Below are 17,240 nucleotides of genomic sequence, written 5' to 3'. Positions count from 1 at the left end.
ATTTATAATTCTTTTCTTAATTTTTAAAAAAATCTATCAAAAATGTTAAGAAAGCAAATAATTTTTTGATTGATATAATTATGGCTGTTTTTTTTGATAAATGTTATTTTTTTAAAATTGCAATGTAAGTTGGTAAAGTAAATAGTAAGAATATTATTAATATTTGATGTTGTGGAAATACTCCAAATTTTTTTTCAGGTATATTTTGTTTTATTAATTTATAGTACAACTAAATTTGTTACTTTTCTCCTTTCTCTCCTTTTAAAATTAATGATTACTCTAAGAAATGTAATTTATGTGGATAAATCACATCAGCAGATTATTTAAAAAAATATAAAAAATTAGACAAAATATTTTTTGATTTATTAAATTAGAATAATTAGATTAAAAAATCAATAGAATATTTAATTATTTAAAATATATACTTGCAATTTATTTATGCAAAGGCATCTAATATTTAAATTTTAAGTACTATTATTTACTTAATCTATTAAAAATAATTTTTTTTAAAATTAAACAAATAGTTAATTAAGTAATAATTATTTTTGAATAAATTATAAAAGTTTTAAATCCAAAAATTATGAATTTTATTTGAATTTACTTTTTACTTTTTAGTTTTGCATAAAACTAAAATAAATCTAAAAATAAAAAGTAAGGAAGTATTTTTATTTAATTGAGTAGATTAAATATTTGATTTTGCTTGTTCTAAATATAAAAGTAATAATAATATTGATCAGCAAAGCAAGATATCTATTTTTTACTTTTATTTATTTAAAGTGATTAATTTATAATAATATATTTGAAGTTATTTATAATATTATTAAGTTGATAGAGGTAGATGAGGTGAGTATCTATAACTCTATCTTTATAAAGTATGTATAAAATATATTATATTTTAATTAGAATATTTAAAGTTATTATATTATTATATATAAATATCTATGAGATAGTTTTTTTAAATTTAAACTAGAGGGATATAAAATCAATTAATCACAAATTAACATTTTTACTTACTATTTACTTTTCATAAGTATTCGTTATGATTAGGTTCATCAACTAATTCATCATCGCCTTTTTCTTACTCTTTATTTTATTACATCAATTCTTTTTTCTTTTACTCCTTTAATTTACGCAATGCTTCATTCTTATTTGAATCTTTTTGCTCAGGTCTTGATTTTTAATCTTTAGAACCAGGTTTTTTAGATGCTTGCTTAGGTGGTTTTACTTATTTTTTAGCTTCTGCAGTATGCTGCACTGCATCTTATTGCATTTTCTACTACTCTTAAGGTTTTTAATCTTCTTTCTTAGGTTAGAAATGCTTTTTGCATTAAGGAATATGCTTAGCTAGAGCATTCTTGTTAAATTTACGACCACAACCTTCAGGGCATTAAAATTATTCTTATTCAGGCTCTTAATCAGGTATGTTTTTGCTTCCTGTTGCTTATGCTGCCTTTTCTTCATGAGAATTTATATTTGCATCTTTTTTTCCCAAACTTCTCATTCTTCCTTATCTGTTTTGGTTTAAAATATTTGATGGATCATATGTTCCTGTTGAGAATTCTTTAGTTTCATTATTATTTTTGCTATTAGTGTTATTATTATTATTAGTAGAATTAGTGTTTTTATTTTAACTATTTAAATTCTCTAGATTAACTGGTATTTTTCTCACCTCATTTTATTAGTTATTATCTGTCTTGACTCCAAAAGTATCTTCGAAGTTATTGTTAGCTGATGGGCCGACAGGAGGTCTTCCTCTAGGAGGTAAACGATTATTATTGTTATTAGTTGAAGAGTTTTAAGTTAAGTTTAGCTAATTTGATTGTAAAGTTGAATTAAAATTTTTTGGAGAGCTACTTTAAACGTTATTTAAATTCATAGCACCAAAATTATCAAAGTTATTGTTATTTGTCATATTATTATTATTATTATTAGCATTACCAAAGGAAATTCCAAATCCGTTATTGCCATAGACACTATTTCCTGCTCCAGTAGCAGTTGAATTGAATTAATTAGAATTTGAATCACTGTTGTTGTTATTAGAGTAAAAATTCTTTCCTGATCCTGTAAAGCCAGTATTAATATTATTATTAGATCCAAAGTTAGTGGCTGAACTCTTAAAAGCATTATTTTGTTGCTCATTATTTTGGTAAAAGTTATTGCTGCTGCCATTTGTTGCACTATTCTTTTACCCCAATTTTAAATCTAGCGAGTCTATTTCCAACTTTAGTTACCTTGTTTGTTAATCTATATCTGCATTTTCATCTTTTCTTGAATTATTTCTTGCTAAACCGTACCCTGTACCTTAGCCTACTTAATTATTTTGAGTATTTCCGCCACCAAAAGCTTGTGTTCCTTAAAAATTCTAATTGTTTATGGCTGTAGGACCTCCTTGCTATGTTCCTCTCACTCTTTAAACTTTAAATCCATTTGATTCTGCTTAAATACTACTATTACTACTAGTGGTTTAAAAATTTCCAAATCCATCTGCTCCCATACCTGTAGGTTTATATTAATTGTTAATATTGTTATTTGTTGATAGGCCTGTATTAAAGCTATTGTAATCATTATTAGAATTATATCCTCTAGGAGGTAACCCAGTTGTTACTTAAGAAGGCTTATATCCGCTTGTTAAATCTTTATTTTCTTCACTGTATCCGAAGCCTTTGCTACTATTTCCTATTCCATTTCCTCCTTGCATTTTATAAGTACCTAATATATCGTTAGTATTTAAATTAGATTCCATACCAGCTCCACGAACTCTTGGAACAGCTCCTCCTTGCACTGAGGGATTATATTGCATATTTGAAATATTTTTACTACCTATTAAATGGTTTGCAAAAAGTAATTAAAACTCTACAAATATAGAATTTCATTTTATATAACGTTTAAATTTAAATATAATTCATATAGAAAAGTCAATAATCAATCATAATTAATCAATCTGGAAATGTACCTGCATTACCATTTAAGGCTAATTCAGCAGTCATAGCTAAATTGACTCTCCTTTCATTACCCATTTTCCAATTATTATTAGACGAATTCATTTTAATACCTAATACTATTTAAGTTTTTGAATGAAAATGCTCTTTGAACCTACTAAATGTTTTGATCTTTTACTTTTTTAATTTGATTTTTTTAATTTTTTTATAAAAATGATGTATTCTGAATAACAACTAAGAAAAATAAATGTTTCTAATTAAAAAGAATATAGATTGTTTTATTAAATGCTCATTTGAGTGATGATAAATGATTCCAAAAAAAATTATTAGCAGTTTCTATTGAAAATATCTAACAGCACTTTCATTTTAGTTGTACAAATAATTAAAAGACAAACAAAATGCAAAAATTTTTATAATTAAATAATATGAAACAACAAACTAAATTTCAAACCATTATCAATCAATCTCTCTATTTCTAGTTTTTAAAATTCTGTTATGATTAAAACAATATTGATATGAATTATCATTAAAACTTTATCTATTAATTAAATAATAATATTTTATAAATTTAATTATTAGATGATTAAAAATGAAACTAAATTTTATAGAAATATAATAATTTAACTATAATGAAAAATTAACTAATCTAAAACTATAATTTATCAAGCACAATAAATAAACATGATAATTAAAAAAATAAATCATAAATCAAATATTCAACAAATTGTTAATAAATTAGATAAAAGATAAATTAAATAAAAATAATCTCTTGCAAATTACAGTGCTAAATTTTTTGTAAAATTGATTTAAACAATTATTTCTGAGCATATTTAAATATTTAGTTGGTATTTTTATTTAGTTTATAATTATTTTAGTGCTCAAATTTCTTATTTAAATATATTACAATTTTACTATTAAACTTGAGGTATATGGTAAACATAAAAATTTAAATTTTGATAAATCAAAATGAATAAAGTAGAAATGATTTATTTATCAAGAAATTTTCTAGTTCATTATTAAAACTAAAAATGTAAAAATTGATAAAATACTTGTGAAAATATAAAAGTAGAATGAAAAATTAATATTTTAAATTGAAGAAATTTGATACATAATAAAATAAAAATTAAAATAGACATCATAAAGTGAGTTAATTTTTTATATTAAATATTAATCATTTATAATTAGTTATTTTGATTTGAATAATAATCAGATTTTAATAAATAAAGACATAGATAGATAAATAGATATTATATAAATAAAGCTTTTTCAAGATAAATTATTTAATAGAACTTTATCAAATACTAAAAAATAAAATGGACATAGAAAATAATGATTCATTCAGCGATGTAAGTGCTGGAAATTTAGATTTAGAATAGATCTTATAGTCTTCAGACGATGATGATGATTTGCAGGAAGAAATTTTAGCTACACCTTCAAGCAAATAAATAGATGAGCAATAAAAAAAAGAATTAGCTTAAGATAATTAGCAAAAAGTATTCTCATAACTTATTGAAGCTTAAAAAGATTAGCAAAATGATAAAATATTGACTGGTAAGGAAGAATATTAAGATATACTGAGGAGAAAGAGAAAGTAGAGAGAAGAAGAGGAAGCTCTTATTTAAGCAGAAAAAGAAATGAAAGAGAATAAGCTAAATGCCATAAACCCACTTGATCTAATAGATTAAGAATAAGGATAAATAATGAATAATGATAACTAACTCTTTTAAAATTTTGAAAAAGAATTAATCATTTCTAGAGCAAAGTTACCAGATGATTATAATATGGAGTATAATAGTTTAGAGTCTATTTCATCTTACCTCTACCCATAAATTGGAGTTGAGTAAGAATTTAGGAATAATAAAAATTATGGATTGCCTAAAGCAATTTGCATTTTGCCAAATAAACTAATAATTATTGGAACATCATATGGAATGGTAGTAATGTTTGATATTAACTCATACAAAATTACTTAAGTCATAGGAACATTTGATGATTACAGAAAATATGGAAGTGTGTCAAGTATAGATGTAAATAAAGAAGGTGATGCTATTCTTATTGGGTTCGAAAAAGGAACAATATCTCTTTACGAAACATTTTCAGGAAAATGCATAAAGCAGATCTTAGGTGTGCATGAAAATACTATATTAGTTGCTAAGTATTGGAAAGGCAGAGAAAGATTTATTTCAAGTGATCTTGCTGGCAACATATTTCTATTTAAGGTTGAGTGGAAATGGTTGGACTACACATTTGACAGATAACGTTTATTGAATAAAGCAGAATCACCTTCTTAAATTATTTATAATATAGAAATTCTTCAAGAAAAGCATTGCTATAATTCAGAATTATCTCGCATAAATTCAACTATAGTAGCCTTGTGCACCGCAACTTCTGTTGTAATAATTTGTCTAGAACCTGTTGTTAAAAAGCTATACGAGATAGAAAGACCGAATCTTTTGTAGCCTGCATTGCCATGTGTAACTTGGGGTAAAGGAAGAGCGCCATATCAAACTATGGATAACATGGATTTTCCTATTCTCGCAGTAGGTTGGGGACCACTAGTATAGCTGTACTAAATGAACAAAATGATAATTATGCAAATAACATCTTAATAAAATGTAATAAGTGAAGGTTTTGATATAGTAGGTCACTTAGTAATAGACCATTCAATCTTTTATATGTAATGGATAAGTTTTAGCATGATTTATTTACTGAATAGCAGAAATGAGCTTAAAATCATATATACAGGTGAAACTGTAGGTGGCGCTTATCAGGGTGACTTATCTACTACTGATAATCTCTCTATGAATAGCACTTCTGAGTTGAAGCTCCCATCAAATTCTAATATCGGTTCATCAAATACCTTAACTCCTACCCATCATAAACACTAAAAGAATTACGTGAAGCATAATTATATAATAGAATAGGAAATCAATTTTATGTTTCTCATTAAAGATTAGTAAAATAAGTTAAAAAGAACGTTTAACAATTCAATAGTTGTTTCTAATTCTGATGTTTTCATCTTAACTTCCAAAAATATTATCAGAGGTCACTTCTTTGAGTGGAAGGAGTGCATATTTAAGTATATTAAAAAGAAAGATTGGACTATTGCTTTGAAAATAGCTATGATGCTCCAACACGGTAGTCTGCAATCGTTTGCTAAGTTGCCAGATAAAATTGATTCTGTTTAGAAAAAGGATTTTAATGAAACTTGTGAGAAACTCTTCTTATCTTATTTGGAGAAAGAGAAAAATCGTATAGAAAATTATGTACCAAATTCTGATAAATAGGAAGAAACTTGGAGATTTTCTAAGATCTGCTTTGAGTACCTAATAGAGACACGCGACTTCGAGACTCTATTTAAAGACGCCAGAAGATGTATTATGGAATTAGACTCAAATGAAGCTTTTCATGCGTTGTTAGAACCTTTCATTTTAAAGCATAAAATAAAAAGGATACCTAAAGAATACTTCAATTTTGCTCTTAAATTCTTCTTAGAGAAAAAGAAATTTAATGTTGTTTAAATTATGATCGTAAATTTAGATTTAAGTTCTATAGATTAATATGAAACTCTTAAATAGTGTGTTGAGTATTAACTTTTTACTCCACTTATATACATTTCAACTCGCAAGGATAATGATTTCATTTCTTCTCTTGAAAAAATGTACAATGAATACCAGACAGCTGTGCGTGAGTAAAATGTAAAAAAGAGTAGTGAAAAATATGTTTATCGTTGTCTCTGGTTTATTCGTCTTACTTTGCAGTAAAAATTGTACCCAAATGATTAAATTGAAGAAAATAAATTCCCTAGTGCTCTTAGAACAGTCGTATCATGGTTTTTCTCTGATTAAGTCATAACTGATTTTGCAAAAGTTGATTCTAATGTATATTTTGAGGTTGTTTATCTTCTATTTGTAGGTAAACCTGCAAATATCCTTCGTGAAAAAGACTAATTACTCTTTAAGTATTTTCTTTATGACTCTGAATAGTAAAATTTAAATTATTAATAAAATTTAATTTTTTATTATTTTAATAGTTATATTTATTCCACTAAAATTTTAGCTAAAATTATTATTTCCATTATAAAATTAGGAAAGACTAAAACGTCATTTAATATCCAAACTTTGTGCATGAGCAAATGATAAAAAAGATTTATAAGATATTGAAACCTTTGATTTAGAAAAATGAAAAGATCAAAAAAGATTTTTATTATTTTGTAGGAAGAGTTGCTCATTTTATAGATATTCCAATCGATTTAGCAATATGCAAAGACAGTGCAGAATTTCTCCTTTAAGATAACAGCTTCGTCTAAACTGAAAAAGAAATTTAAATTAAATAATCAAATATACTTGCATTAGTAAAAAGAATGAGGAAATAAAAACTTTTACTCGAAGGTTTGATTGAACTCATCTCTGAGATTGATAAATAAAGTGATACAATGATAAATACTGTTTAATAATAGTACGATGATAAAGCTAAGCTATTGAAATAATAAAATGATCCAGACTATGAAAAAAAGGTGTAATAAATGGTAGATGAATTTCTTGCAATTTAAAAGAAAAGATACGCTTAAGAAAAAGTTGATCTTGAAATTTTTGCTTATTGTTAATATTTAGTAGGAGACTTGAATTAAGCATTTAATTAATACCAAATAATGATGGTAAAAAGCTCTTTGAGAGTTAATCGTTACAAAATATTCACTTGGCTTAACGAAGCTTTCAAAAGTGATGAACTTTCAGAATAGTAAAAAGAAATACTCAAAGGTTATGTAATTGAAAATATAAAATCTATGATTCTAACAAGTACAAGATATACTAAAAATATTGTACACAATTTCATGAAAGAGAAAGAAGACAAAATATTTGAATGTTTACTAACTGAGTAAACTTTACTTCTAGATTATTTAGAATGCATTATGGAAGATAGAAAAAAAGCTTTGGCTTCACCATCACCTACCCCTTCTACACCATAATCTTAATTAGCTTAGTAATCTTAAAATTTTAATTCAGGTGTTTAAAATTAAAAAGATGCTTAGCAAGCTATTTAACCTATTAATGAGGAAACCCTAACATTATATATTGCTCTTTTGTGTAAAGTTGACCCTTCTAGAGTAGTTTAGGAGCTTAAAACTAACTTTTATCCTTTAGAAAAAATAAATATAGTCTGTAGGTTAAATCATGCTTACGATGCTGTTGCTTATCTTTGTGAAAAATAAGGTAACTTTTAAGAAGCTATTCAACTCTATTCAAGAATTTTCCTTGAAGAATGCACAAAAACATTTTAGCGTATTTCTAAAGGTAGATTTAGCTAACAGGAGAAAAGCAACAGTAACCAAAATGACACTCCTTCGAAGTAGTCAAGCCTTCTTAACTATGCAGCTACTACGAGTATAACTTAACTTTAGCATGTTTTGGGCATTAAATTTTAATAGCTTATAGATTCTTGCATTTCTTATAGTAAATCTCAGTCAAATAATTAAGAAATATGGGTCAATATGGCTAACGATATACTTAGCTGTAAAGAAGCTCCTTCTGAAGGTAAAAGATTATGGTAAGATATAGCAAATTACATCAATTAAAAGAAAGAATCATATGAGGTAGTAAACAAAATTTTTTCAAATATTATAGCTAAACTCTTCATAGAAATATCTAACTACGTTTCAATTTAAGGAATAATAAAACTTGTCTAGGATTATTAAAGCTAATTTTCTTTCTAATCAATTAAAGATAGCTTTTGCTAAATCTTAACAACTTTATCTGAAGAAATAGTTTTTCTTCAAGAAGGAAAAGAAGTACTTCTTTAAGATGTTATATAATAAAATTTAAATTTCATTCAAAAGACAACTTAAGGTAATAGCTACGATGTTATTTGTAGCCATCCTTAATGCCAAAATCATATAAAGAATTTCAGTTCAGATATAGTTGTGTTTACTTGTAAACATGTATATCACTAACGTTGTTTAGATATCTACGATTCATTTAATCATCATAAAAAAAGAAAAAACACATAAAATTTACAAGCAGGTGCCTAAAATCCATAGCCTCAAAATAAAGTTTATCTATGTACCAAATGTATGAAATAAGAATTTCCATATCTTCAATAATTAGAATAAGAACAAAAATAAGTTTCTCAAAAATTGCAAAATAATAACACAAACAACAGCACTATTAATAATACAGAGCAAGATCTAAATTCTTAAATAAATAACTTAAATTTAAATAGAGAAGCTGGGTATAGTTCTAGCTAATATTAAGAAAGCTAAAAAGACTCTCAATCTGTTATAACTGATAGAAGTAATAAAATGGACATTAAAGATATCATAAGAAAATATAGAGAAGATTAGTAAAAACGCTTAAAAGTATTTGACAAATTTATATAATAAGATATGGATAATTTTGAATAAATAAGAAGACAGTATGAAAATTATTATTGATCCAAGCTTTTATAGATTTAATTTAAATGAACATTTTATTAAATTTTACAAATTATTTATTGTTTATTAAATAAAAATCATAAATAAATAAATAAATCATTTTGCAAAATTAAATAGCTATTTTCTTGAATTAAAAAGTTATATTTTGTATTAAATATTTTCTTTTTGATTTAATATATTACTTTAATAATTAAATTATTTTTTTTAATTTAATATTTATTTTTTGAGAATTTTTTGTGATAAATAAAATTTATAAATTTTAAAATATAAAAGTAATTTAATTTTAATTTCTACAGTAACTTTTTATTATATTAATTTAATTAGAAGATTTTTTTAAGTTTTTTATTGAAATATTTCACTAAAAAAGAGTATAGCTTTAACTGTTTTGATCATTTTACATTTTTTTTTATCTTGCATACCTATACAAGTAAAATATTATTATCACTGCTGTTATACAAGCAGCAATTATTAACAAGATTTTCAAAATTTTGCGATAAGGTTAAAAACCTTACTGTTTTTGTAATTCAGTTTTTTATTTGTTATCTGTTTTATTAGCACTTAGGTTATCATTATTTTAATCTTTCTCAAATATTTTATTTTCATCATCACTTTACTTTATTTCTTTTGTACATTCTTCATCTTTACTATTATCCTCACAAATTTTTTAGCAAACTTTTTAATCTAATAGTTTATATGATTAATTGCATTTTAAACATCTATCATATTCACACACTTAACAGTTTTTTATTTAGCATAAAGTGATATTATACTTTATGCTTTCATCAGTTTCACCATAAATCGATGGCTGACTAATTACTATTTAATCTTATATATTAGTATCACATCCTGAGGACTATTAATTAATTACAGACATACATTTTTTAGTAATTTTCTGAAGCTTTCTTTAAGAATAGATAGGTTAGTATAGCTTATCTTTATAACAAGTATTATTGTAGAGGATAAATCTCATTCTGCAAGTCTCACATATAATTTTATTTTACTAACCATAATAGCCTTCTTAACAATCAGGGAGATAGCTATCATTTAAACATATTTTATAACTTTTAAACATGATGTAACCTAAATTTATAAATTTGCAAAAACTCATTTTATTAATTATAGATTTAATAGCATTTTATGGTTCATCCTGCTAATAAAAGCTTCCATCATTTTTTTGAATTGGTCTAATATTTTTATTTTTTTCACATCTTTTTTAAAATACTTCGTTATCATTTTTATATGTAATTAAGATAAAACCTTCTTCACATTCCAAACATTTTTAAAAGCCTCCATGAATTTTACAATTCGGAATACCTTAAATACATTTTTTTTTCGCTTCATAATATCCAGGCAAACATTAAATGCAGTAAATTCCATCTAAACTATATTACATACAATTTTATATCTGCACCTAATGAAAATTAAACTCTTTCTAACAAATGAACACACTGAAATCACTAGTACTTTAATAATCTAAATCATTTGCATCTATTTGGCTTGAATTTACTTGAATATTAGATTGATTGCTATTATCAAAATTAGTTCTCTTCATATAAAAGTTATTTTCACATTTTTAACAAGACTCATATAAAGGGTGATAAATTTAGCAATTAGTTATTGGATAATTAATTCTTTTATTACAAAATATTGAGAATGACTTTTAAGCTACTAGTCTATATTTGATTAAATTATTCAAAGCTATTTCTTTTATATCAGGTTGCTCATAATTGAAGGAAAAATCTTCAGAATTTATTTAAGCATAATATGTATCATTAATACATTCTAGTGTTAAGCAAGAATCGTTATTAGGATCTGGATTTTTACAAAATTAAGACTTTTATCTAGGAATACAGTAGCCTTAAAATAAATAGTTAAATTGATTCTATTTACATAGCAAACACTTACCATTCGAAGAATACAATTCGCAAAATGCCTCAGTAACTATTTATTGTTAAGGCTGTTCACATATATTTTTCAATTTATTTAACTAGTAAGGAGACTAGCATGCAATACATATATTTGGATTAAGAGGATGAAGCATTTAACAATTCTCCATTAGTATACAATCAAAATATTTAATTCTATAAAAAGGCTAACATTAAATGCAAACTGATTTTTCTTCTATTATATCATACATAACACACTTAGGTATAAAAATCTTTTGGCAAGAAAGGCCATTTTTCTATAAAGCGTATTTGTCTTTACACTATTTGCAAATACCATTATTTAAAAATTCTTTGCAATAGTGAATAGTAATTTCAGTCGATATATACAAACTCTTACTAAAACATCCATTTAAGCTATAAAAATATTTGTTACTATCTACACACACTATTTTATTTGAATGAGAAACAATAGAGTCAACTAGATGAGGATTGATAAAGTTATTTAAGTAAATAGAAAGTCCATTTGAGGCTTCACTAGGTAGGAAATAGTCAAAATATTTAATGCATTTTTCTAAAAATGAATCGTAAAGCTAGCAGAAAGTAGGATATTTTGAATGATCTTTATATAACCTTTATTCTTTAATATCAAGAGCATATCCAAATCTTGGCATTAAGCAGCTTTCATAGTTTTTAGAAGCAATTGCGCATCTATCATTTTAATAATTCTAATCCGTAAATGAATACTTACCATCTATAATCTCAATTCCATCTATTGCTTCTGCACATTAACCTAAATAATCCAATCTTTTGCAATTTAGCAGTTTCAAATTTACTATCTCTTCTCTTACATTTAAGCATGTCTTATAATCACTTGATAGGACTCTCATTTTTTAACATTTTAAGCACAAAGTAATACTATTTGGATTATCTCTATCACTTAGAGTAGCAGCATTAAGGTATTAGATACAAAAAGGAATCTAGTATCCTTCTATATTTATATCGCTAATAATTCCATAACATTCTTCTATAATGTATAGAATGATAAAAAATATTAATAAAAATTTAATTTTAAAAATGCTTCTCTAATTCATACTTAAAAATATTTAATTTATATATTTATTTAAATCAATTTTATTTAATAAAGACAAAATTAAGCTTAGTGATAAATCCACCTAAAATTGGTAATAAACTATAATTTATGAGAAATAATATATTTATATCATTTTTTTACAAATTAATTTCTATATCTAATAAATACTTATAAAAATATTACAAAATTAACTATTTTCAATTAAAATAATTATTCAGAAAGAGAAAAATAAAATTACAAATAATTTATTAATTAATTGAAGATATATCATATACTTATTTATGGTGGCTTTAAAATAATTTAGATATTTATAAAAATTTATTATATTATGTATTTCCTTCCAAATGAAATAATCAGTAAATAATATTAAGAATGAAGTAAATAAAATTCTAATAAAATTATTAAAATATTTATGAAATATCATATTATTAATTTGTGGTAACTTAACTAAATTAAGTTATACAAATAAAACAATTATTTAAAAAAATTAAAATTGCTAATAATGTATTAATTAATTGATGATATATCATATATTAATTATGGTAACTAAAAAATATCAATATCTTATGAATCCTTTTTACAATTTTAATTTATTATTTTTAGTTTAAGTTAAATATTATTTTTGCAAATTAAATAAAATTTAAAATAATAATTCTGAAACACTATTTTTGATAAATAAATCTCATTTTTTTATTAATTTATTTATTACTTTGAATAGTAACAATTCAATTTAAACATCTACCTCAATAAATATTCTATTAATCGAATTATTTATTTTTAAAATTATATATATATATTTTTTTTTACTTTAAAATTTCAAAAAATAAGATAATTTTTTTACATAAATAATAAATAGAAAATGTTTAATTTATTTAACACAAAATATATAAAAAGTTATATAAATGAAGTAACATTATTTCAAAATTATCAGGTTATTAAAGCAAATTAAAAAAAATTTGTATTAATTATGATTTTTTAAATTTATATATCATGGTTTAATGATCTATAATAAGAATAATTTAATTTTTAAATATTTAGGTGCTTAAAATATTTATTTAAATTGGTAATTATTTATGTAAATGAGTCTTTAATATAAGATAGTCGTTAATAGTTTTTTAACGAATTATGGATTAGAGCTTTTAAAAATAATAAAAATACTGAAAAACTATGAAAAAATGAGATGAAAATATATTTATTATGTTAATTTATTATTATATAAAAGAAAAATTTCTTGGCATAAGAGTTTTAGGCAGGCAAGCGATTAATGGTATAGAAATACAAATGGAAATTATATTTTTAATTAGATGAGTTGACTTAATTTTAATAACTTTTTCAATAATTTAGCAGAAAGAAATTCAATAATGAAGGATAAGAATGATTAGCTATCATCTAAATTCATATATAAATTAAATTCTAAAAATAAATAAGAAGAAAAAAGAAAATAAAGTTTGTACTTCTAAATTGAAATTTTTAATAGAGTAAAACCAAAACATATTAAACAAACAAAGCGTAAAGTAAAGTAATAATTGAAAGAAAGGCAAAAAAAAACTCCTAGTCTTTTCAGAGAATGAAGGTGAATAAAAATTATGTAAGAAATAAAAAAATTGGATTATATCATTTTTTAAAATAGAAACAGAATGAAAATAATTTTTTTGAATAAATATTTATTTTTTAATATTTTCTATAAGCTATTTCTAAACAATAATTTTATTGCAAGCAGCTTTGAATAATTAGCAAGTTTCCTTTTTAATATTTTGAAAATATTCTTTCTAAAATAAAGATGAATATGAGGATTCCTACTCAAAATTATGATAAGGAAGTACTTCCAACATAGGCTGATGAAGGAATAGGTTCCAGAGTCCATACAGTTGGATCTATGAAAGAAAATGAATACCAAAAGAAGTAGTAATAAAAGGTATACATTTTAAAGTTTATTGTTTTATCGTTGAGAACGATTAAGGAATATATTACGTATTTTTAGATTTAAATGACATATTTTTATAATGAAAAGTAGTAAGCTGGCAACTATACTTATACCATTGTTGGAGATGAAGATAAAGTAGTTGGAAGTGGTACATTTGGAGTTGTGTATTAAGTAAACTTTTTTTTGCAATCTATTTTTGATACTTTCAGTTGAAAAAAAATAGATTAAGACTTATTTTTATGCTGTTATTAAACTAACGATATAAATTTTAAAAAGGCAACCACTAAAGAAACAGGAGAAGTTGTTGCTATCAAAAAAGTTTTCCAAGACAAAAGGTACAAAAATAGAGAATTGCAAATGATGAAAGAAATCGGTAACCACCCTAACGTTATCAAACTAAGAAATCATTATTACTCTTATGGAAATAGTGTAAATAAATAAATAAATGAATAAAATTTGATTTCAATAAATGTTATTTTAAATTTTTATTAAAATTACCTCTAAAAATAAAAATCAAAGAGAGAAATTACAATTTAGTTGATATTCTTTTAAAATTGTTAATAATTTAAGGAGATTAAATTGCATAAAATGAATATTAACAAATAGCTTTTAATTTTATTATTTGATTAAATTTTAAACTGCCATACTAAATTCTCAAAACGAGATTAATTGATAACTTTTAAAATTCATTTATTATTATTATCATTCACACTCATCTATAATGTTAATCAAATTAATTATTATTTAAAAGACTGATGATGTTTATTTGCATTTGGTAATGGACTTTGTTCCAGAGACCCTCTACAAAATGATTAAATATTACAGCAAAAAACACAAAGGAAATTTCCCTAATATATTACTTAAATACTATTCTTACTAAATGCTTAGATCTCTTGCCTATATTCATGGAATTAACATTTGTCATAGAGATATAAAACCTCAAAATATATTAGTTGATCCAAGAAATCACAATCTTAAAATGTGCGATTTTGGTTCTGCAAAAAAACTTGTCCCAGGTGAATCCAACATTTCCTACATTTGTAGCAGGTATTTAATTTAAAAACTTAAATAAAAAATATTAAATACGTTATTATTTGAATAGGTGCTATAGAGCTCCAGAGTTAATGTTTTAAGCAACTCAATACACTCATGCTATTGATGTCTGGTCAGTAGGATGTGTGATAGCTGAAATGGTATTAGGATAGCCCATATTCATAGGAGAATCTAGTGTTGATTAGCTCATTGAAATAATAAAAGTGTTAGGTACACCAACTTAATAACAAGTAATTAATTAACCTAATTATTTTTCAAAATATACATACACCGAATTGCATTCTAACTTATTTACTTATTTACTCATTTAATAATTTTTTTTATTTAATAATGTAAAATCTAGATATTTGCAATGAATCCTGATCACCAAGGTACTAAAATGCCTAATATTAAGCCTACTCCTTGGACTAAAGTTTTCTAAAATTGTAGAATTGATCCCCTTGCTATTGATTTGATATCTAAGATCTTAGTTTATAACCCAGAAAAACGTTTAAAACCCTTAGAAGCATTATTACATCCTTTCTTTGAGGAATTAAGAAATCCCAAATGCAGGATCAATGGAAAACCACTCGATAATCTGTTTAACTTCACAGAAGGTAAATTAATAAATTATTTTTTTTTATTATGCTAAATAGATTAAAATATTTTAACAAAAAATAGCTGAAATAGGCCCAAATGAGGAATTGCTATAAAGGCTTATTCCTGACTGGTATGTCTAACAGCTTACTGAAGCATAAAATCAATACTGATAACTTTGAAAGCAATTTTTTATGATTCAATCTATTAGTTACCTTTCTCTGTATGCTATTAAAAATAAATTTTTCTATATTTTTACTGATGAGAATCATTGAATAAATTGCTCTCATTAATAAATAAAAACCAAATAATAAAATTCAAGAATAAACATCCAACAAAAATATATAAACATATTATAAAAATAATAATAATATACTAATTTAGCAAATAAACAAAACAAACAAAAACAAACAAAGAAACAAATAGGAGAGCTAGCTGTTAAATAAATAAATAAATAAATAAATGTCTTGATATTAAAAAATAGAAATGCAAATTCAAAATAGATTTTTCTCTTTCAAATTACTAATTTGATTTCAAATAAACAAAGTAAATTATAGCGTTTATCATATAGTATTTATCAACAAAATAACCAGCCATGAGTAAAATCAAATATTCAAGTTAACTAATTAATTATATTATTTGAGTTAAAAACAACTCACTCACTCACTCATTTCTTTATTACCATGGGTAATTAATTATTTCATGGTTGGTATTTTATTACAATAAAATTATACCACTAATAAATATTTTATATTTACTTTTATAACAAAATTCAATATATTCTTGTAAATTTGTGTATTTATATTGAATTTTTGTCTCCTATTTCTAACTAAAATTTACCTTCATACATACATTCTTATAAATTAATCAAGCTTCTTTTTTTTCAATTTATTTATTTAGAATAAAATAAAAATATGTTCATTTATTAATTTAAAAAAATATGCTTACAGATTTTTTGCAAACAAAAGTATTTACAAAATCTCAAATTGATTATTACGTGAGAGACCTATTAATTTTATATATTTATTTAGAATTTACATACTAATTTAAATTTTACCATTAAATATTATTTTATTATCTTAATGTATTAAAATACCATAGAAAAAAGTGATAAAGATCATATAAATTTATCAATTTTTTTTCTGATTTACTCAAATTATAATTAAGTGAATGAAAATCTTAGAATTATATTATACTCCAGTATATTTTTTTATTTTATTCTGGTCTCTAGTTGAAAAGAAAGCATTTATTTTTATAATTATGTGGTCATAAAAATTATTAATTTAATGAATCATCTTGTTTTTATTATACATTAAATTGGTAAAAAATTTATGTTTTAATA

General features: G+C 23.4%; 4 protein-coding genes across 4 annotated transcripts; 2 read left to right on the top strand and 2 right to left on the bottom strand. All coding sequences in view use genetic code 6, as the record gives it.

Moving 5' to 3' along the window:
* Window positions 1–1,024: 1,024 nt before the first annotated feature.
* On the bottom strand, window positions 1,025–3,146 carry TTHERM_00532710 (A C2HC-type zinc-finger protein; the record flags this gene model as incomplete). The annotated part of the gene is made up of 2 exons (XM_001024392.2): window positions 2,954–3,146; window positions 1,025–2,820 (listed from the first exon to the last, which is right to left on the bottom strand). The coding sequence occupies exons 1-2, from the start codon at window positions 3,042–3,044 to the stop codon at window positions 1,025–1,027; spliced, it is 1,887 nt and encodes a 628-aa protein (XP_001024392.2). The 5' UTR covers window positions 3,045–3,146.
* A 1,106-nt stretch (window positions 3,147–4,252) lies between these two features.
* On the top strand, window positions 4,253–9,369 carry TTHERM_00532700 (corvet complex core vacuolar protein; the record flags this gene model as incomplete). Its single annotated transcript, XM_001024391.1, has 2 exons — window positions 4,253–6,924; window positions 7,029–9,369. 2 exons carry the CDS (start codon window positions 4,253–4,255, stop codon window positions 9,367–9,369), a joined length of 5,013 nt encoding a protein of 1,670 aa, XP_001024391.1.
* A 355-nt stretch (window positions 9,370–9,724) lies between these two features.
* On the bottom strand, window positions 9,725–12,346 carry TTHERM_00532690 (transmembrane protein, putative; the record flags this gene model as incomplete). Its single annotated transcript, XM_001024390.2, has 1 exon — window positions 9,725–12,346. The coding sequence occupies one exon, from the start codon at window positions 12,344–12,346 to the stop codon at window positions 9,725–9,727; it is 2,622 nt and encodes an 873-aa protein (XP_001024390.2).
* Window positions 12,347–13,912: 1,566 nt separating this feature from the next.
* TTHERM_00532680 (glycogen synthase kinase-3) lies at window positions 13,913–16,071 on the top strand (the record flags this gene model as incomplete). Its single annotated transcript, XM_001024389.3, has 8 exons — window positions 13,913–13,933; window positions 14,126–14,260; window positions 14,357–14,440; window positions 14,546–14,698; window positions 15,021–15,316; window positions 15,372–15,552; window positions 15,666–15,918; window positions 15,983–16,071. 8 exons carry the CDS (start codon window positions 13,913–13,915, stop codon window positions 16,069–16,071), a joined length of 1,212 nt encoding a protein of 403 aa, XP_001024389.2.
* Between the last annotated feature and the right edge of the window lie 1,169 nt (window positions 16,072–17,240).

The sequence above is a fragment of the Tetrahymena thermophila genome (assembly GCF_000189635.1).
Source record: "Tetrahymena thermophila SB210 genomic scaffold scf_8254385, whole genome shotgun sequence".
Lineage (NCBI taxonomy): Eukaryota > Ciliophora > Oligohymenophorea > Hymenostomatida > Tetrahymenidae > Tetrahymena > Tetrahymena thermophila.
Note: the sequence above shows the minus strand (reverse complement) of the source record. Positions and strands in the feature narration are given on the sequence as shown.